The following is a 21,223-nucleotide window of genomic DNA, read 5'->3' as shown; positions in this document are numbered from 1 at the left end:
GCGGCCCCTGTGGACAAAAGCGGTTGTGTTTACACTGCCAATCTAACCGAATCTGACATGGCAATTAAGAACAACAATATAGAAAGGAATAGGCTTGAATTAAGAATGTTGTATAACCAATTAAAAACTCCTTTAACTACATTTAAGTAGATTTTCTGAATACTTATTCCACCACTGCCAACTTCTTATATAAATTATCATTTGATACCAATCAAGAATGGATATAAAATGCATATTTGAAACACCTAAGAGGACACCCTACTTTCCCTATAAAAATTTGACAGAGGTACCAACAACAATCGAACAAATTGTTCAGAGAAAATGTAGTGCACAGCAAAGCAAGAACCATCTACTGTATCACTAAAGATGACACTGTAATCCAAAGGTCAAATTATCACTTGATCATAAATTATTCAAAATGTTCTTGAAACACAACATATACTTTATTTATCTTCTCAGGAACAGTAGACGGAAGTATCTAAAACCTGTATAAGCTGATACTGCATGTAGTTACATACCTAATGTCATAATGTCCCTCAACCAGTGAGGGGCAGGTAGAGGATGGAGTGAGCGTGCTCAGTCCGGACGAGGAGGAGTCTCTCATTAGCGACGCAGACATCTCAGAAAGCTAAAACACACACAATCACACACACACAAACACATTCACAACAAACCATGCATGGAGAAGCACACACACACAAGACAAGAGGGACAAATACAAATACAGACAAAACAAACCGGCAAACAATTAAGCACATACAACACAGACATGCATTCAGAAAACAATTCAATCAGACAATTTGTCATTTTCTAGCAATGTACTGCAGAACCATCTCTGTACCACTGTAATACAAGTCCTCTTTATCTAAGAGCCCCTCACTGATTAACATGTTAAAGAGGACATGCAGGAGTAACATCGGGTTAGTGGAAGCCTCGCAGAGTCTAAAGAGGAGGGACAGTGAGGGATGAGGCTGGGTAAAGGAGGAGGGGAAACTTAATTATTTTAAAAGGTATCACATACGGACACATACAGTAGACATGAGTCAATATTATCTCTCATCCAGCTGGTTCAAACAAAGTCTAAGAATTGTTTGTAATATCTAACTCAGGTCTACTGAGTGGTTATAAAGACATAAAACGAGATAAAGGAGAAAGAAATCTTAAAAAGAAGAATCTGAGCTGGGAAAATTATAATAAAAAGAATAATGGATGAATGCAATGGCAGAGAGTGGCTGAAGTGCGGGGCTTAAATATTTAGAGGTTAAGGTTCAGAAGGATTAACGGGCCGGGTTAGAGGGCCTAGGCTGGGGCTCACCTTGCTCTCACTGGCACTGCTGCTCACCTGGCTGTACTCCCTGTTGAAGGTGTGCATCAGCAGACGCAGACACTAGAAAGAAGAAAGTGAAAGAGTTTTTTAAAAAAACAATAAAAAAAATAAGCTGAGACGAGTATTCTTGAGGCCTTTAGAGACCAGCAGTCACCTTGGCAGCCAGCTCTCTCTGCCTCTGGTTGGGGCTGTCGGGTGCAGGGCTGCTGCCTGGACTGTGGCTGAGGACAGGACTCTTTGCAAAATCGCTGATGTCGCTGCTCTTGTAGAGCGCATCCTGTCCTGCCTGCAAAGTCGCCTCCAGCTTCTCCCTCAGCAACAGGTAGTGCCTGGTCTTCTCCACCTGAGAACACCAGCAGCATTTCAATAGGTTGAGCCACAAACACTCTCCTTTGTTGAGATATCAACATAAATTCTTAGCGGCTTTTTGTCCTTGTTCAAGCAAATGTTGTTTCTGTATATGCACCTATTACAATAAAAGACACTTCCCTAACTTATTTTCCAGTTGCCATCTCTCTTAAAAACTTTAGGCTACACACTGACCTCCTGCAGCAAACTGAGTTTCTCCAGCTCCCACTGGTGGTCCAGGATGAGGCTGTCACTGCGAGGCCTCCACCCAGCCAGGTTCTCCTCTCCTCGGACGTACGCCACCGAGGTGTCTAGCACACGCCTGCGACGTCGCTGCATGCCTGAAGAAGAAGAAGAATAAAAGGTTCTGTGAATATTGTAAATGAAAAATACAAACAAAAGTAGAAATGCTTTATTTCTTTCTGTTTTTTCTCACCTGGACTACCATTGTCTGCTACATGGCAGAGGGTGACCTCATAGACTCCAGTGACACGGTTACTTAGAAGGAGAGAGGCAAAATTTCAGAATTAAATATAAAAGAAAAAGTGATTAATTAAACTACAACTACATTTCTTAGATAGAGACGTTGTGTAATCAGACTGTATGGATCCATAAATCTGTACCTCTCAGAGGGCCGGAGGCAGCCGGTGCTGAAGAGGTTTCTGATGGAGCGAGAGGCCGGCAGCTTCGCGTCACGGGAATAAAACACCATGCAGAAATCTTTGGTAATCACTGTTGGCTGAGTGCAGTTCTCCATCTAGTTAAAATATATCAGACAGTAACAAATCAGTGTTTTGTTCTAATGTGGCAGAACTGTTATGTAAAATGAATGTCACTCGCATCACATGTCATCTCCAGTACCTCTAGATAAGCAGAGAGGGTGATGTAGATCTTCTCCCCATAGGGAGTGACTCTGTTCAGAAGCAGAGAGTTGTGCATGGAGCTGTCCCATGCTGCCTCAAATCGGTAGAAAGTTCTGCAGCGCAACAAACAAACATGTTATCATTTTATCTGCACGATTTTTAAAGAAGAAAAGTGAATCAACCTGATGAAAAGCCTGAGAGCCAATGGACATTTTGTTATCAGAAGCAATTATTGAAAAGATAAAAAATGATTGTCAATTTATACCTATGATCAACTCCCAAGGAGACGCTGCCATTAACAAAGGATAAAGAGAAACAGGACACGAGTTAGAAACTTTTAACTGCAGCTGTTAAAAGTTTGAACCCAGCAAATAATACTGATCCATGCAAACTGAAAAATGCATTGAAGCAAAATCATAGTTGACTATAAAAGGTAGGCTTAAGCAATGTCGAGCAGCCGATCTGCCCATATGATACAGGTTTGTTAACGAATTAAAACTGTTGTTTAATATCATTTAGTAAATTAAAAATCTATCTAAGGTCATACTTGTCGTTGTGTTTCGGCCAGAAGTATCCAGAAGACAGGATGTTGAGGGAAAGGATGTTAGGGTCTATGATGGTCTCATCTGCCTCCGGTGTGTTTCGGATACGACCTGAAGGCAAACGTGTCACGATGAGAGAAAAAACTGTACTTTTAAAGATTTCTTTCCTCTAAAATTGAACCAACTTGGCCTCATCACTCACCAATAACCAGCTCCTTCACCTCTTTCCACTCAATATCATTTCCTGTTTCATGAGCGATGGTGACTGTGATCCTCCTCTGAATGCCCTGTAGAGTCGAGAGAGAAGATGGGAGGTAAACCAGCTTGTTACGAGTTCCAGTGGTGCTGTTGCAACAAGTTTAGACATCTGGAATGTAACTGATATATGCAGTATATAGTGCTAAATATGTAACTGTGACAACATGACTGTAATTGAATGTAACATGCTCAGACCTGATGTAAGAGGAACGTGCCGTGGCAGGGCATCCCTCCTCTGTGGTCAACAACGGCTGGGATGTAGCTACAAACAGGGAAACAATCAACACATTAAAAGGTTAATACTCAAATGTTCAACTGACATGACCTTTGCATTCACTGCTGACACAGAAAGATGTGTTCATATGATCTACTGCAGCGGTTCCATTCCTATCATTGAGTCAACTGATGAGCCCTGACTACTTTATGGATATTTCGGTGAGCAGATTATTTCCTGTATATTGCATCAGATGTGCGTTTTTCCTGATATTTTTACGAACTTTTAATACACTTCTTTGCCTGTGTTATGCTATTAGTTGTTGTTTTTTAACGAATAAACATATGTAATAGGCAAATTCAGTGTTTTTTCTCCCAATTGGCCATTGTTCTATTAGCCTTTTGTTTGTTTTGTACTTTTCTAATGCAGGACAAGGCTGTTCAGCAGAGAGTGAAGGCTCTGTGAAAAGGGGGTTTAAATCAGAAATTAATAATCTAAACTAGAATAATAACAATTTCATTTAGTTTTCCTCACAGTAATGAATGAAATGCTGACATATCGGCCTACTGTGTATATTTTAAAATCAAGCTTTGGCGACCCCTAGGTTGGGAGCCACTGATCTACTGTGTGCCTTGCTTTGTGGCATTAAAGTGGAAACACAGACTCACTCTCCGTTAGCTTCCAGCTCACAGATCTCAAAGAAGACCATAAGGTCGTATTTGGCGTGACAAGGTCCTGCGGTGGAGCGAGTCAGAGTGCTGAGCTTTGTGGCTGGCACTGGAGGAACGAAGAGAGAATAGATCAATGACAGAGTAAACAATACTGTACTAAAGTGAACTGAACTGACGACTAATTATACTACATATTCATAATTAACAACATTAAATGTCACAGCCAACCTGGTTTGGATAAGGGCATCACCCTGGGGAACTGCCTCCTGGAAGGTCTCAGTGGACTAAAAGACAAAGAAAACAAACGTGAGGAAACTTTCCTTCTATCTAAAAAATATTAACTCATTGAATTTAAAGGTCAGATTTCTCCCTGACCTGATCAGGTCTTTGCAGAGGGGAGGGAAGGGCTGTTTCTGATAGTGACCAAACACCTCGAAGACGATGGGCTGAGTCTTGATGTACTCCACGAAGGACTTTGTCACCTCGACTGTGATCTAACAGAGGAGAAAGGCAATTCAAATACAAAAGTAATAGATAATCTAAGAACATATTTTAAATCAGGTTTAATAATTTGTCAATAACAGGTCTGAATTGGCTGTTTGGAGTTTACATTTTGAACATGGTAGAAGCCCAGCGGAGGTCCTCTGCCCGTGTTTTTCAGCGGCTCAGTGGAGAAAGCTTCGTCATGGCGGTGGATGAAGCTGAAAAAAGTGAAGCCGTTATATAGACTGAACTCCCAAACATTTAAAATCAGTTAACATTTTAATACTTATTATTATAAATTAGAAAAATGTTGTCAACCAATTGATTTTACTTTCGTGTAGCAGCTTTAACTGCAAACTGGTGATTCAATTCAATTTTGCTTATTAAGATCATATTTTAGTGCTAAAACAATTAGATATGAGCTTTACCAACAACATATGTAAATTAAGAGGTGTACATGTGCATGCATTGATATACTATTGTTATTCAAAAGTACAAAACTCCAGTTGCAATAATACTTTGACAGATATCAAAATAATGTATTTATTATGGTAAGGTTAAATTAGCATTCATTAGACGGTTCACAGAAGAAAGGTTGCTAACAAAGACAAGGTAGAAACCGGAAGCATTTACTGAGAATTGTATGTCATATAAAGTACATTAATATTAGACTGACAATGTTATTTACAGGACTTTGGTGCTTGAACTTACTTGAATTGGCAGAAGATGTCGGCGTACTCGGCCGAGATGCTGGAAGCCTGTAGGACGGTGACTCTGAAGGTGAAGGTGCTGCCGATCTTCAGGTGGGACAGAGCTTTCTCTGGGGAGAGGTCCAGAGGAAGATCCAGACCCAGACCTGAACTCTTCACTGGGCTTGGCGGAGCCTCCTGGGTGGCTACTTATAACAGGAAAGGAAACACAGAAACACACATGTATCTGGTGTTTTAGATAATTTTCCTATTAATTTAATGATGATGATAAATATGTCACTATGTTCCAGTAAAGGTCCGGCATTCCCATTTCTTATTTAAATTCTGGCTGCTGGAGAGGATTTTTCACTGTGATCTGCACACTACCTGGACAGGTGTTGTTGTTGACTTCATCAGCAGAGATTCCTATATCGGCATTCTGTCCTTCTCCCTCCACAATTCGCAGCTCCTCCTGGGAGGTGTTGGAGTGGGAAAGACCACCAGGACACGACTCAGTCTGGAACTGGAGACAGTAAAACAATCAGCTTAAACCCCATTTAAGATAAGATAAACCTTAACCCTAACACTCTTTTTTTCAATCTCAGCACTTATTTATCATGACTAACATTATATCTGGCTTTTATTGGTTGTAGGGGACACCAGTATAAATCTCCTGCTAAGTACCTTCTCAAATTGTTTGTCTTCAAAGGAGATCTTGGCAGTGCCTGACTGCCTCACACCAGAGCCATAATCAGGGGCCTCTTCATCAGCTAAAGTGAGACAGAACGAGAGGACAAGATGTTAAAAAAGTGTCACTCTCATTTCTTAAAACAAAAGAACTCAAAAGAACAGCGACAATGGCACAAGACTAATATTTTGTACCTGAGATGGCCTGCACAGCCACTCTGAGGAAGCCTTTCACCTCTCCTTTCTCACTGACGATGGCCACACGATGTACCAGGGGCACTGGGTACAGCAGGTTACTCAGGTACACAAAAGCCCTGAGGAGAAGGAGGAAGTGATTTTAGAATCTATTGTGCGATAAAAGAGCAGGATTTAAATCACTACTGCCTCAAAGGAGACGGATCGGTTGCTGTTTAGTTGCTAACGGACCTGCCGACCAGACGGAACCAGGGGAAGCGGTCGTAGAAGGGGTCGCCTCCGGTCAGAGCGTGGTCACAGTCCTCCACAGCACTGCTGGGGAGCTCTGCAGCACGGTCGTACATTTCTCTCATCAGGTCCAGCCTTTGCCTGCAGGGGGAAGTATAACAGAAACTGACTTAGGGCCTGCCTATCAGTAGTTTATGTGCTGGATCACAACGGTATGTAAAGACAGCCTAAATAAAAGACAATAAAAACACATATTAAAGTAGATTAGAGGCACTACGTATATGTGTGTGTGTGTGTGTGTGTTGTGAGGGGGTCTCCAAAATTTCCAATTTTTATAACAAATCTGCTGTACCTGAGTTTCTCCAGAGTCCAGTAATGTGTGGCTCCGTTCTTTTGATCTTGGACTTCAACAGCTACGATAGTTCGGGGGAAAGGTCGTCTCTCCCTCTCTTTGGCCACACAGGGGGGCAGCAGGTCGGGGGGCAGGGGGGAGTAGAGAGTGTCTGTCAACAGGACGAACTGGAACTGCACCTGTGGGTTGATATAAGACATAAAACATTAGAGACTGCTTGTTTATATCATTGCATCATATCTGCAGTGGATGATAGAGAGAAGAAAGAAGGTCTGATATGGTCACATTTGTCTTTAAACAGATTAATCAGTAACTTATTTACAAGTAAAGCAGATTAAGGTCAGGCACTAATATTATATTTAATATTAATATTAAATACAGTATTAATAACCTACAGTTGCACAAAATCTGAAGTATTTCTTTGCTTCAATATTTGGCATAAAAGTAAGAATTCTTCTTCTTCTTCTTTTTGTAATACAACATGCAGCTCGGAGGGCTGGCTGAAATCAAAAACAGGATGAGACATGACGCAGTAAAGTTTCATTTTGGCCTAAATAAAGTCAAAATTATGCTTCGTCATATCACCTTTGGCTGGACTTCACTAGAATACAATTAATGTTTTTTGAGAGACCCACACTGACACACTGAAATGTAATTAAATTCACTTTGCTCAATGGCCACTGACAGACACTTTCCAATCTGCACTCTGTCTCCTGTCTAGACTGAAGAGCAAACTCTTCATGCACCAGCATCACATTAAAATAATGTTAAATTTGCACTCTGACTTTAGAATATGATTATTTTCAAGTGCAATAAGGATATTATGATTTTAGAGAGGGATTCACCAAGACAACAACAAAAGGCATATAGGAAAACTTTTACAGTAAAAACTGTCGTTGTTATTTAGAGAAATCTAATTTATGCTTACCTAAACTAAATAAATGTATAAAACGCTGACATAAAACACATCATATATCACAGTTCTGACTAAGGTCGGTGTGTTACAGTAACAAACACCTTTTTCTTCAGCTCCACACTGATGGCATTGGCCTCTTTGAGGAAGATAGCGTTGCCCCACAGCAGATCCCTGAGAGAGGTGAACTGGTAGAAACGCCACTTTCTGAACGCCCACAGAGCCAACTCTGTCTCACGCGCCGTCCACGGCACTGGAGGACATGACACATGATACTTGAGTACATTTTGACCAAATAAAAGCCCAGATTCAGTGATTACTTTTTGATAAGTCTGTAACAGTTGAAAGTGACAGTACCACCTTCCTCTTCAGGCTCCTCTTCCTCTTCGGGAGACTCCAAGTACCGAGAGTCTACTTGTTTCTGAAGAGCTTCCAGTTTGCTCTCATAGTCCTGAAAGAAAACATGAGATCCAAAATCAAAATGAGGGTGTTTGACCTTAAATGTTAAATTACTGTATCAAACAGAGCTTGCACTCACCAGCCTCTGCTGTTCTAGCAGGTTACTGGCTTCTTCTCTTTCTTTGCGGTACTGATCTTCGAGCTCCTGAAGCCTGAAAGGGACTCAAATGTTAACGAAGTTATATAATTAAACCTGAGTAAATGATAATGTAGTGATCACATTCTTCATCATTAACTTAATGTCTTCTCCACACACCTCTGCTCCATCTCCTGCTTCATGTCGATGCCTTGTTTCTCCAGTAGCTCTCTCTGAGCGAAGGCCCAGTCGACGGGTTCGACCGGCGTCTCGGCGCACGGCGTCCTCTCTCGCTCCAGACGAGCCTGCTCCGGGTCGTTGAAGCGAAACACATGGCTCTTTCCCATGATGATACGGTTCCCTTAAAAGTGCAGATGAATTTATTTATTACAGATTAGACCTTTGTTATTATATGTTCATGTTTTATTTAATGATTGTTTGTCTCTTCCTCCTGATATATTTCTCTGTTTACTCCCTAGGTACAGTTGCTGTTTCATTTTTTAATCTGAAGCTTCACACGTACCAGACCGCAGAACAGTTGGAGAGGTCACTCTCTTCCCGTTGACATACGTCTCTGAGCCCTCACATGGCTCCAGGATGACACATCCTGTTCAAGAAGATTATATAACTATTACAACAAAGCATTCAGCACATAAACAAAAGACTGCCTTTTTCTATTTTCAACATGCAATTACATGCCACAACATTGATTTAACGCTGTAATTTTTATGCCACAGAGAGAGCAACCCTTACCTTCTCCCTGAGGGCCTGTGGTGCTGCTGAAGGTGCAGTGTTCATCTTTGATAAAATGGCCGCTGAGAACAATGTCTTGGCGAGTCTTGGCATTTTCACGGCCAACCCTGAGGGAAGATAAGATAATCCATTTGAGACAAATTCCTAGAAACAGCAGAGTCTCTGGATTAAATCTTAAATATATATATATAAAAAAACCTTACTTGGTGGTGCCATCTTTGATGTAGTACAGCAGACACTCTGACATCAGTGGGTCTTCGTTCAGGTTCACCAGATGAGGGGTCTGAAATATAATTTGGTGTTTGTGTGAGCTTAGACAGTAAATATATCAATTTATTATGCCACACTGACAAGCATCTTACCTTTTTCGGGGAGAAGACGCCCACAGTGCCTCCATCTTCTCTCATGGCGACACCCATCTCAGCCAGCAGGGCCTCTCTACGGGAAGCAACCACACAGTTAGCGTCAGCTCGCTTATATCACCTCTACCATTAGTTAACCTTTTAACTCCCACTGTTCATCCCACAAGATATGAGGACTATGTAAATCATTCTTGGACTGCTACTTCTTTTGAAACATGAATTTAAAAATGCAATGTATGTGTATTTAGACTGTGGTCATGTACAGGGAATTATTGAAGAAGGGCTTTGAGCTAAATGCTAACGTCAGCATGTTAACAAACGATGAGAATGCTAATATGCTGATGTTTAGCATTTGTTAATTAGTACAACAGAAAGTACAGCTAAGGCTGATGGGAATATGATTTGTTTTGCAGGTAGGCTATTTGGTCATGAACCAAAATACAGGACAAAGTCAAAAGATCACCAAAGTATTTAAGATTCATCCTCTAGGGGCTGTGAATGTTTGTACATTTCATGGAATCTATCCAATAGTTGTTGAGATATTTCATTCTGGACCAAAGATAGGTGCACCAACATTTTCATCCCTAGAGCTAAAAATATGATGTATTCCTACTTTCAAAATTGTCTAACAATCCAACATCACATATGCATTAAAACTTAATGTCCATATTCTTCTCAGGTGGACTAACCCTAAGGGTAAGTGGGTGTTAAAAAGTTAAACCTACTGTAAATTTCTTATTTATATAGGAGGATAATCTGATTGAATGCTACAAAACCATAAATCATGCATGAATATGTTTGACGCACCTATCCATACGGATGGCCTCAGTACGTCGCAGCTTCTCCTCCCATGTCTCATTGAGCTCTGCGATGATTTTCTCAGTTTCCTGTTGGCAGAAAGACAGATATGTAAAGTTACACCCACTGAAACTGGAAGGATTTATCAAGAGCCTTTACACCACATTTATTAGATTTTCTTATTCCCCCTCACCTTTTTTCACATATCTAACCCCCCCATTTCCAAACTCTACACCCAAGACAGTTTGACTATCATGCTCCATACCTTGAGCCTCTCGATGGCCTCCTCACTGGCCGGGCTGAAGATGCGGTCGTGGAGGTTGCTGATGGACCCGGCACGACTGGACAGGGCCGAGAGCGAGGGGGAGGGACTCATTCCTGTCATGGCATTGGACACTGTGGAGAGATCACCCCTTTGATTGACAGCCTGGCGATTATTCACAAAGTTCTTGTAATCGCACAGGTCTGCCAGAGAGAGAGGCGTTGCATGGAAGTGAGCAAGGAAGGCAGGAACGAAGGAAGGAAGGAAAGAAGGAAGGAAGGACGGAAGGTAGGAGCAGACGCCGGGTAATTCAGGAGAGACATCGGGGATTGAGAGGAACACGCGGAGAAACAGATGAAAAAGGAAAAAAAATGGGGGAACAACGGGGAGGAGTACAAAAAAAAGAAGAGAAAGCTCAAATAATGGATCAAAGAAGCAGAGGTCCTTTGCTTACCAAAGCCATCGCAGACAGAGAGAAAAGGCAACTCAAACTGATAGAGCACAAAATGCCAAATTTGTCGTTTACACTGAACTACACATGGACACACTCGACAAGCTCGCAAGCATGAGAATGTTATGAGAAAGAAAATATAAAAATATATACATCACTATAATGCATAAAGATCTAATACAGCCTCTGTTTTTTTTCTGTTTTTTCATGTGTTGCATGTCCTAATGTCTTTGAAGTGTTCAGCACAGCCTTTGGTAGCGATGCAGGCCTCTAAGCACCTGACTCATAGCTTCAATTAGCTCCACACACAGAGAATCAGGATGCAAAGAAAATAGTTCCCCAGCAATCTAAAATGGCGTCCTCCCGGTCAGTCCTTTCTTCCTTGACCACTGATCTTGTAAAAACAGCACGCTTTGACTCTGTCTGCTTCAGATTCTTAATGAATCCTTTTCGATGAAAAAGAAAATCCTACCCAATTCATAATTGTGTTATGAGGATGAAAGTATTAAGAGGCTGGACTATGCAGATTAAACAAGCACATATTACCATGGAAACCAGAACTAATGGAGGAGGCCATTTTGCTGAATTCCTGAGAGTAACTTAATACAGCAACAACCTTATAGATTATTTTGTTGCTCTAATGCATCATGTAGGGTTTAAATATATTTTCCTTTATTAATGTCCGACTCCACAAATTGGGATTGATAGTTTCTCTGGTGTGGTGAGGAGGAAGGCCGGGATTTATTTCTATTAGTTGCAAAGCGCAGGCTTGCTCGAGTTATACACACATTTCAAACCAGTGATGACGGGGCCGGTGCAGCGATACGCTGATAGAACAGAGGAGAGAAGAGAATGAGTGTGAGAGACACCCACACTCCAAGTTAAAATGTCATCCTCTGTTAAATAAACTGCACACAAGGTTTGAATTCAGGTTTGTGTGTGTGTGTGTGCCTATGTATGTGCGAGAGTTGTGTTTCCCTGTGCGACACTCACTCTCTATGATGTCTCCCAGGCCTTGTGCGTACAGCAGGTCTCTGAGGCGAGCCACCTCATCTTTCAGCTCACGCACCAGACGGTTGTTGGGATCCTCGTTAATCACAGCGTTACAGCGGATCTGTTTTGCACGATCAGCATATCTGAAGAAATAAAGGTCATCGAGGTTAGGAAGCCGTTGCACTACGCAGAATGATTCCTCAGGCTGAATTACAATAACCAACTAAAGACAATATGGGCAAACTGAACATTAGCTCAGCAAAACTCACTAGAGAAATGATCATGCATGCATTTGTTAAGACACAAACACTGTAAACCACAAACAATGTGACACTACTGAGCCAAATGAAATTCATTTTCCTCATATAATATGCAAAAGTATGGAGCAAAATGCTCCAAAATCTAATCTACGGGTTGAACCTGTGGTGTAAGTGTGACATTATCTTTAAAAAGCTATTCCCTGTGAAAAAAACCTGATTTAATGATCTTTGAAAATAGCTTTCATTGACATTGTCCTCACCGGAGGGTGCTGAGGGTCTCATCATAGTTAATATCAGCAGGGCTCAGGGCAGCCACCATGGCTGTACGAGAGTTTCCTCCTAAAAGACACGGAAGTGAAACAACGCATGAATTAATACAGAAAATGATTTTATTGTGGTAAAAGCTAAGGATTATTATTATCTGCATACCCAAGTTTTCCCTCAGTAGCCAAGTCAGAACTGAATCTCTGTAGGGGATGAAACTCTCCACCTTCTTCTTTTTCTTGTTCTGCAGAGAAAATAAACACAATCTCTTCTCTAAACATATCGGAAAAATATTTATTGTATTGTAGTATTGTATATATGCTATTGGCTGTTTCAAATGTGTGGTAGTTGGTATTACTGACCTTGTTTGGTGCAGAGTCCTGATAGTTGGAAGAGAAATGCCAACATTTGTTATTTATAACATAATATAAAAATTCTAACAGCATATCTTTGTGTCGTGTAAAAAACATACCACTTCAGCAAGAGCTGAGATAACTTTCCCCAGTGTCGTTAGAGATTTGTTGATGTTTGCTCCTTCCTGCAACGATAAAGAAATTAAATATTTCCTATTAAGAATTTATCCATCTATTCACAAGTACATTTTACATTTGAAATACTTCTTTCAAACAATCTTTATTAAATGTGTTTCTATCTCCTCCGTGTGCAGAAATACGATAAATATGACCTTAAAGGCTTCCTCTCACCTTCAGTCTGGTTCCTTTAGCTCCGGTTGAGTCGGCTCTCTCGCTGCCAGCCAGGTCCACCAGACTGATCTTGCTGACCTACAACGACACAAAATATTTTCAAAGTAAATGAACCACAGCTAACACAGCATTACATGTGGTTATCAATCAATACAACACATTCATCAGACACTCAGGTCATAAAAGGTAATAAATGCATCTCTTCTAAGGCCGCAGTGGTGAAACAAGGCTCAGAATAAGAAAACTATTCCTCTTATTGATTCATTTGTCTGAGAGGCAGAAAATCATCATTTCTCCAGTCGTGCAGGGTGATTTCTAAGGCAGGACTTTGAGCTGAGCCTGTTGTCAGAACCTTTTCAGATGTGTTTTCCGACTCCATGTCGTGTTTCTTCTGGGTGAATATGATGTTGAAGACGGCGTGGGAGCGGCTGCTGGTCTCGTTCATGTTGGTTGCAGCCACAGTCCTGAAAGAAAAGGAAAAAATGCTGCGTTAGGTGCATATTGCTGACTCATCTGTTCCATCCATCTTTTGTTCCTACAACTGATTAATTTATTCATGCATCAAAAACCTATCTCAGGAAGTCCATTACTATAACTCAGTCTCGCTCTGCTACCTGGCCTTGTTTCCAGAGTCCATCAGGTCCTGGATGTCGTTGTATGACGTGACCGCAAGCTTGGACAGATCTTCAACGTAGGGACCCATCAGAGGGTGCTCTCTGACACGAAGGTTTCCTTTGTTCTTGGGATTCAGTAGGTCACGAACGCGCTCACAGTAGATCTCCATATAACTCACCTGCAGGAGGCAAGTTATTAAATCATAAGTTGGTTATCATGGTTATCATTACTACTTTGTGGCTCTTTGGGCAATAAAAGATTGTAAATGAAGTGAATTAGTATTATGTATAATAGTATAAATATTTGTTATGTTTCCTTTAAATTATCTGAAAAACTACAATGTATGCCTGAGAGCATCAGGACTTAATTCATCAAGTAGACTTTTGATATTCATAGTTTTATATGTCCACGTTTGTACAGGACAGTGTGAATAGAGTAGAGTTGTTCCGATATCGATACCAATGTTGAAAACGCCTCCTATACTGCCTAAAATGCAGGATTGTGTATCGGTGATTACGCTAACTATGCACCAATCTGATACCATATTACTTATTAACCCTGAAACTGGACCCTGCAACTTCCCAGCAGCGCCGTGTTTGCCTTTTTCCAGGATAGCAAAGTCATGACGTGCCCTACTCTGGCTTTGATTTGCTTACCCTGATAATTCTCCCCCCAACACAACCTAACCAATCTAACCAACCCAAACCAACGAAGGCAACAAGTACTAGCCAATCAGAGGCCATGTAGGGCAGGTCATATGAGCTTTAAGAGCAGTGAAGAAGAGTAGAAGTAGCAGAACTAGCTAAATGTCAGCAGTGTGACTGTCAAACTAGGTAAAATATATATATATATATATATATATTTTTTTTTAATGCACTTGTTTCGTATTGTTAAACGGTATTGCCCGTTACACAAAGTTCAGGTATGGGAACATCTTTAAAGTAGAGTTAGACATCACTCACCTCCACAGAGTAAGACATGCTGTTCTCATTATTGCTGTCACTGATCTTGGTGAAAAGGTCTTCACACAGCTAAAAACACATAGAACAGATAGTCGTTGCGGTCAAAGTTGCACGTGAAGAAGACTTTTGCTTTGTCAGTAGGAATATTCACATTTAGATTTTGTTTTTAATTATAGGTCAGAAATGTATTCTGTATTACCAAAGGTATAATTCCTTGCTGGTCTTGCTCCTGTCGCCCCATCATGGTGTAGCTTTTTCCCGCTCCTGTCTGGCCGTATGCAAATATACACACGTTGTAGCCTTCAAAGGCATGAAGCAGCATCTCTTCCCCGATGTCCTTGTACACCTGCATCTGTGAAGCATAGTTGATGTCCTCGGGCTGCGAGACAGAGAGACAATGAAGAATTAGAGATGGAAAGTTAGCATTTTCACAGCATGAATATGATCTAATACATTCTAAAAAACATTTGGTGCTAAAAGCAAACACGTTTCTTTCTCTATCAAGTTAAATAACATTTAGATCAATTTTTTAATCAGTTATTAGTAACTTGTTTTAGAGCAAATTTCTGATCTCACTAGTTAGTGATGCAGTGAAACTCACCGTGGTGTGTGACCAGTAAGAATAGTCAAAGTTGAAACTCTTATTTTCTTTCGGCTGTTTGGGGTTCAGGATCGCTAAAAAAGAGGAAAATAGATCAGTTAGAGACATCAGAAACTAAGTCACTCTTAACCATAACCTGCATATTCTTCTTTCATTTCAGTCTATTTACCGTCAGTTTTACATACAAACTACAGGATGCAAACCCGGAAAACATTATGGTAAACGGACTGTACTTGTATAGCGCCTTGATAGTCTTCCAACCACTCAAAGTGCTTTTACACAACAGGCCACATTCACACACATTCATACTGTGATGGCAAAGGCTCATCACAAACAGAAACTAATCCATTCATTCACTTTCACACACTGATGCACAGAATCGGGAGCAATTTGAGGTTCAGTATCTTGCTCAAGGACACTTCAACACGCAGCGAGCCGGGGATCAAACCGCCAACATTCTGATTAGTGGGCGTCGGCAACCCGCTCTACCTCCACAGCTGCCCCTGATGACTCAGCATCTTTCAATGCAAAACATTCTTGCACCTTTATCATGTCATAACACACACACACACACACACATATAAATCTCATTACCAAACATTTTCCATCATGATCAATTCAGTCCAGTTGTGTCTTTGTTTGTGTTTGTCAGAAACAGAAGTGCAGTTTTGAGAACAGGTAACACATTTGTCAAATTTATGCTCCAAAAGGTGTTCTCAAAACTCTTCATACAGCTATTAAAATCACATACTGGTGCCTAAAAAGAAAATACTGTAACATTGTCTCCTCATTGGGAAAAAGACTGAGAACATTGTGAGCAGAAGACTCTCATTTGAAACCTGCATTCAGTGTCTACATTTGCGTTGTAATGTAAATGTTAAATGTTGCAAACCAAGTTTTCTATTTGATCATTGTGTGAAAAGAACCAGAAATCCTGAAGAGAAAAGTGACAGCTTTCGGATGGAGGGAAACTGTATTGCCCTTCTATGTACTTATTTCTAAAGAAATTAATTAAACTTATCCACTAAAAAATGTAAATAGATGGACCACCAAGCATATAATCTGGCTTTAATGGGATCGCACCGTCCCAGGTTCAATTTCAGGTTGTTTGTTTGTTGCATGTCGTTGCTTAGAAAAAATATAATATATAATCAGTAATGCAATACTTTTTTATTCAATGAAAACATGCCCTGCTCAGTTTAGTTGTACATTAGTAGCCCACCCTCTACATTCTGCATTCTTAACTGGTGGGGTAAAAAAACAAATCTGTGTTAAATGTTATCTGATGTCTTTTATTTAGACTGAAAAGCTTCTACAAATGTCTGTTAAGGGAAACATGTTTTATAGGTTATGCAGTGATGTTATTTTATTTATATAATTAAGAATAAGCAGTTGTGATGTTCATCCTCAGTTTATTATTAAAGATTGCAGGAATACAAATATGTGTATTGTATTTTAAAAAAAGGTCATGATGACATTGTATATGTGTTTCCTAGACTATTTAAAAAATACATTTGCTTAGTTTGAATTTTGTAAAAGTGGGTCATGACTAAATGACCGTGGGAAAATGTGGGTCTTAAGTTGAGATCATAAAGTGTCAAAAGCTCATCAACAGACAGACGTTGATGTTGACAGATGCAGCTGTCTTAAATACGCCGCTCATTCTTTTTAAAGAAGGGAGGGGCGTAGTGCACGTATTATATGAAACAAGAACTGAGCAGGAGCAGACGCTCTTCAAACTGACTACCACTGAATCGCCCCCTGTGGACAAGTTCAACACAGCAGCAGCAATGTCCTGCTGAAATACGCACCCAGCCAGAAACAACACAGTATCCATCCATCTATTAGCTACATCCACTTATCCTCGCGGGGATCAGCGTGACCATAATGCAGACAAATATAAGAAGACGACGGCTGGAAACTGTGAGCATTCAGAGTCAGTGAAGTTAATGAGTTGAAACAATAAAAGTTTTAGCTCTAATGAGGTCATTAAAAACACCGACAGGCACAACAGGCTAACACACACACACACACACACACACACACACACACAGTTGCATCAGCTGACCCACGTCTGGGCTCAACCCAGAACAAGGGAGGTCTTTTTGGGTCCCTGCAGCTCGTTGATGAGACGAGTAAAGCTGCGACGGTCGCTACATCCCTACACACACAACCACACAACACAACACACACACACACAAACCACACAAAAGAGACAGGCTTCGGGCCTGACTGAAGCTTTTGTTTCCTTCTCTAGCTTCCAAGATGCCTCCCTGCCCACTCTCTTGTTACTGGAGGGCAAAGCTGCCTGCAACGCAAATAACTGTAATTAAACGTGGCTAAATGTAGGTCACAGGGATAAGATCAAAACAGAAGCAATGTTGCTGCATTTCTGGGTTCACACTCTAAAGTCGTGAGTTAAAGATACATGACCTTAAAACTGCTAAATTAGACTGTGACATATGAACATGTTGTGATTCAGGTCAGCAGACTGGACAATTTCCTGACTAAGAGACTCTGAAGAATGTTTCGATACTCTGAAATTAGGGCCATTTTCCACAAGTTTCTGACATTTTAGAGAACAAATAATGAATCAGCAGCCTTACTGAAACTCAGATTTAAGGTGAGCACAAAGGGCACTGGGGGTTTAATGGTGGCTTTAACCGAAAGAGGAGAAATTTAAAAAAATATAATAATTGAATTTTCACTGAGGACATTCACTGTTTGAAGGACTAAAGTGCACTTATTTTGCTCCCATTACAGTTAAAACGATGTGTGTTGGTCATAATGTGCGGCACCACATCCACATTATTGCATCTCTTGTCAACATCTGACTCCACATCCATCACAGTTCTGCAGTCAGGTCAAATACTCTAAACTGGATCTATACTCACTTGTGGTGTTTCCTGACATCTGAATGATGCACTTGCTGTCCTTCCCCATCTCTCTGGAGTTAAAGGGTCGGACCCTCACCGCCACCTTGACCGAAGCCCCCGCCATGTTGCAGGTGGGTGTGTGGGTGAGCAGAAGAGCTGAAGATCTGTGTGGCTACACAGACACACACCTGGAACCTGCACAGATAGATGATGACAGAGATTTAATACCAAGGCAAGTGAATACAGACCAACCCATCAGCTGGAAAACAGCCTAAAAATATAGAATTAAAAGCAATACTTTGAATCATCCATGTCCTGTTGTTTGTATTATAATTAAATACTGGGGACAGAGCCTTGTTAGCCTCACCAAACAGCTAAGACTATGACACATCCTCCATTTTCAGGCCCTGAATCAGTCAGCGTCAGACACACACAGCACAGCAAAACATGCTGACTAAATGGCTGGATCATTATTTGGCAGCAAGATCACCAGCATCCCTGCTATTCCACAATAAAATGGCTGCTTATTCTTCGGGCATCATCCCCTGGACTCATCTATCAGGGCTGAAAGGCCTTGTTATGAAACTGTATCCCCCCTCACAGAAGAAAATAACACACATTCATGAGTGTCTGGAATTAGCTGTGCTGTTTTTCAGAACATCTTGACTGTAATTTCTCTTACTCTTGTTTTTCATTAAAACCTTTGAAAGGTGTTTTTTTTTTTTTATCTGTGTTGACGATCAGATAAATTCTAAGGGTTTATTTGCTTCAACACAGCGCGGCGCACATCCATCTTCCCAGCCTCCATCGGTGGAAAAATACAATTCCTCCTGAACAATCTTTGCAAGACACTATCTGAAGAGGATAAATCCGACGAGGTCACAAATTCTAATAACATTTCTGACGACATTCATGGTACAGAGGAGATATATGTCTGAGCTATGTAAATATTGTCTCCTCCATCTTGCTCTGCCTGCCGCACCTCAAAGACAGGCCGCGTAAACACAAACGGCACAGACTCCAAATCATCCACCACTGCGTCAGAAAGGAGGTCAGCACACATTAACAGAGCTGGAATTACATTCACAGCCTCCATGAGCCTAATTTGTTTATCCGTTTGATTCTGGGAGCCGATGGTGTGATTGTTTTTAAAAGCTGGATTCAAGTATTATTATGTTTTAAAGACAATTGTTGACAGCGGCGGAATATAACACCACACATCCTGACGCAGCGTCATTATTTAAAGCCTCACACGTCCAAAAGGCCTCGAAATCACCAACAACACACACCTACTGCCCTCGCCGAGGCGTGACACCCATCAGTAGCGATGCTGTGCCGTGAAAAACATCTCAGAGGAGCCGTATCTTACCTCAGCAACTCACACTCGACGGCCGCGGAGGGTGAATCCTCTGCCCATTCAAAACAGCGCCAGTATCCTCCAGTCCCTCCTTCTTCAATCTCCTCAGCAGCCTGTGATGATTTTTTTTTCTAAGTCTTTCTCTCTGTCTTTGGTCAGCCTACAGCATCCCTTTCCTTAGCGCATCCATACATGGAGAATCCGCCGGGAAGAGGGAGAGAGAGAGAGATTCAGCCTCAGCAGCAGCTCTGGGTGGGCTGGAGTGCTGAACGCAGCGGTGCGTCAATTAGAAACGCGAGTGGGGAGACTGGAGGAGGGAGGGAGGGAGGGAGGAGCGAGGCCCAGATGGATATACAGGAGGATGGGTGCGGGATGCTCCAGCGGCCTAGTCTGTTCGTCAGTCAGTCTGAAAAGAGGGGGAAAATGGCGGCGCTGCTGTGCCAGGGATGCTGGGAGGCAGCGATGACATCAGCATCAGCATCATCAGCAGCCATGAGGCAGAGCGATGCAGCACCGAGACATCAGTGGGGGAGGAGAGGGAGGGAGAGGCCCAGGGATGGACCGTAACAGGCTGTAGAGAGGAAAATATGGGTGAAGGTTTCACTGTGGAGCTCAAGCTTTTCTTATAAAGTGGTTACCATAAACATAAGAGAACATAATATTTATATAGCTTATGTATATCTTTGTTTAGATGTTCATAGTCCAAGTATTGGTAAATGGCTAACTGTTGGCATGTATTATATTAGGAAAACACGAGTTATTAAAATAAAAAATATGGGGTCCTTTAATTAATTATCTTGAACACACAGATGTGGAAACTTTACTGGGTCAACAGAGTGAATTTGATGCTTTATGGTGACTGATTAGATACAGTTGGACAGTTGGTTTTGTATTTTAATTATTTATATATATTTGTTTATTTTCTTATGTTTTATTCAGTTTTTTCAATTTTAAAGTCTTTTGTATATTTGTATGTTGACATACAATTCTTGCTTATGTTTCTTGGAAAACAAATAGGGGTGAAAATAAGAGAATAGAGGTTTAGAGAGACTCAAACGGACACGATAAGATGGAGAAAAAAGACTTTAAACCACCATGACACAGTCAGATCAGCTGCAATTTGATTTTTCTTAAGGCAATGTAGCAAACCCTTTCTTGAAGAGTCGCTAAACCTAGAGGGGTAACACTTGATTTGGATAGTCCATCTACAGATATTAAGTATATCATTTCAACAGTAAAAGATATCTCTTGTGTCCAGCAGAAAAACTTGAACAAATGAACACATTTTGCACGTTCATATATTCTGATTAAGCGCAGATGCCTTTTAAAGGGTTTTAATGAGGAAATGATACTGTTCTGTGGAAAAAACATATCAGACACACATTATCATTCCCAGCAGACTATTTGTATAAATGTCTAAACACGTCAGTGAGGCGAATCCTGCGTAATGTTGTGTCCATGGAATCATCACAATCTAGTTTTATCAGATCAGTTCAGGTTGTGCTCGCATGCTGCATTATCCTTAATACAATTATGTTTAGTTAAATTACCACAAACTAACACAAATTAAGTTTTAACCCGGCACTTAATGAGAACATGAAGGTAACAGATTACGCACTTGGTGGCAGCCAGGGGGCAACAGCAACAGCCCACCCCTCAC

The 21,223-nt window shown here is 41.1% G+C and overlaps 1 protein-coding gene across 6 annotated transcripts in view; it reads right to left on the bottom strand.

The window, feature by feature from the left end:
* The window catches only part of kif1ab (kinesin family member 1Ab), a 24,760-nt gene extending 4,806 nt beyond the window's left edge, over positions 1-19,954 (bottom strand). The window contains exons 1-44 of one of the 6 annotated variants that reach the window (XM_035670814.1): positions 19,576-19,954; positions 18,225-18,401; positions 15,331-15,404; positions 14,929-15,108; positions 14,730-14,798; positions 13,767-13,945; positions 13,505-13,616; positions 13,153-13,230; positions 12,921-12,986; positions 12,811-12,828; positions 12,614-12,692; positions 12,445-12,523; positions 11,925-12,067; positions 10,484-10,683; positions 10,228-10,307; positions 9,421-9,496; positions 9,262-9,341; positions 9,059-9,165; positions 8,829-8,912; positions 8,486-8,666; positions 8,309-8,381; positions 8,131-8,221; positions 7,875-8,023; positions 6,858-7,036; positions 6,509-6,646; positions 6,278-6,396; positions 6,080-6,165; positions 5,783-5,918; positions 5,418-5,601; positions 4,834-4,924; positions 4,599-4,717; positions 4,452-4,507; positions 4,221-4,329; positions 3,534-3,600; positions 3,283-3,367; positions 3,086-3,191; positions 2,804-2,827; positions 2,537-2,651; positions 2,299-2,432; positions 2,112-2,173; positions 1,871-2,016; positions 1,482-1,670; positions 1,316-1,387; positions 519-628 (exon numbers count right to left, since the gene is read on the bottom strand). In XM_035670814.1, the coding sequence (XP_035526707.1) occupies positions 519-628; positions 1,316-1,387; positions 1,482-1,670; positions 1,871-2,016; positions 2,112-2,173; positions 2,299-2,432; positions 2,537-2,651; positions 2,804-2,827; positions 3,086-3,191; positions 3,283-3,367; positions 3,534-3,600; positions 4,221-4,329; positions 4,452-4,507; positions 4,599-4,717; positions 4,834-4,924; positions 5,418-5,601; positions 5,783-5,918; positions 6,080-6,165; positions 6,278-6,396; positions 6,509-6,646; positions 6,858-7,036; positions 7,875-8,023; positions 8,131-8,221; positions 8,309-8,381; positions 8,486-8,666; positions 8,829-8,912; positions 9,059-9,165; positions 9,262-9,341; positions 9,421-9,496; positions 10,228-10,307; positions 10,484-10,683; positions 11,925-12,067; positions 12,445-12,523; positions 12,614-12,692; positions 12,811-12,828; positions 12,921-12,986; positions 13,153-13,230; positions 13,505-13,616; positions 13,767-13,945; positions 14,730-14,798; positions 14,929-15,108; positions 15,331-15,404; positions 18,225-18,330 (4,631 nt within the window). In that variant the 5' untranslated portion in view covers positions 18,331-18,401; positions 19,576-19,954. Of the gene's footprint in view, positions 1-518; positions 629-1,315; positions 1,388-1,481; positions 1,671-1,870; positions 2,017-2,111; positions 2,174-2,298; positions 2,433-2,536; positions 2,652-2,803; positions 2,828-3,085; positions 3,192-3,282; positions 3,368-3,533; positions 3,601-4,220; positions 4,330-4,451; positions 4,508-4,598; positions 4,718-4,833; positions 4,925-5,417; positions 5,605-5,782; positions 5,919-6,079; positions 6,166-6,277; positions 6,397-6,508; positions 6,647-6,857; positions 7,037-7,874; positions 8,024-8,127; positions 8,222-8,308; positions 8,382-8,485; positions 8,667-8,828; positions 8,913-9,058; positions 9,166-9,261; positions 9,342-9,420; positions 9,497-10,227; positions 10,308-10,483; positions 10,684-11,719; positions 11,759-11,924; positions 12,068-12,444; positions 12,524-12,613; positions 12,693-12,810; positions 12,829-12,920; positions 12,987-13,152; positions 13,231-13,504; positions 13,617-13,766; positions 13,946-14,729; positions 14,799-14,928; positions 15,109-15,330; positions 15,405-18,224; positions 18,402-19,575 lie in introns of those variants that run through there. The other 5 variants (XM_035670816.1, XM_035670813.1, XM_035670815.1 and 2 more) reach the window with 5 other exon arrangements.
* Between the last annotated feature and the right edge of the window lie 1,269 nt (positions 19,955-21,223).

This window comes from Morone saxatilis, unplaced genomic scaffold (genome assembly GCF_004916995.1).
Source record: "Morone saxatilis isolate NCDOM2014 unplaced genomic scaffold, NCSU_SB_2.0 Contig23, whole genome shotgun sequence".
NCBI lineage: Eukaryota > Metazoa > Chordata > Actinopteri > Moronidae > Morone > Morone saxatilis.
This window is presented reverse-complemented; position numbering and strand designations above follow the sequence as displayed.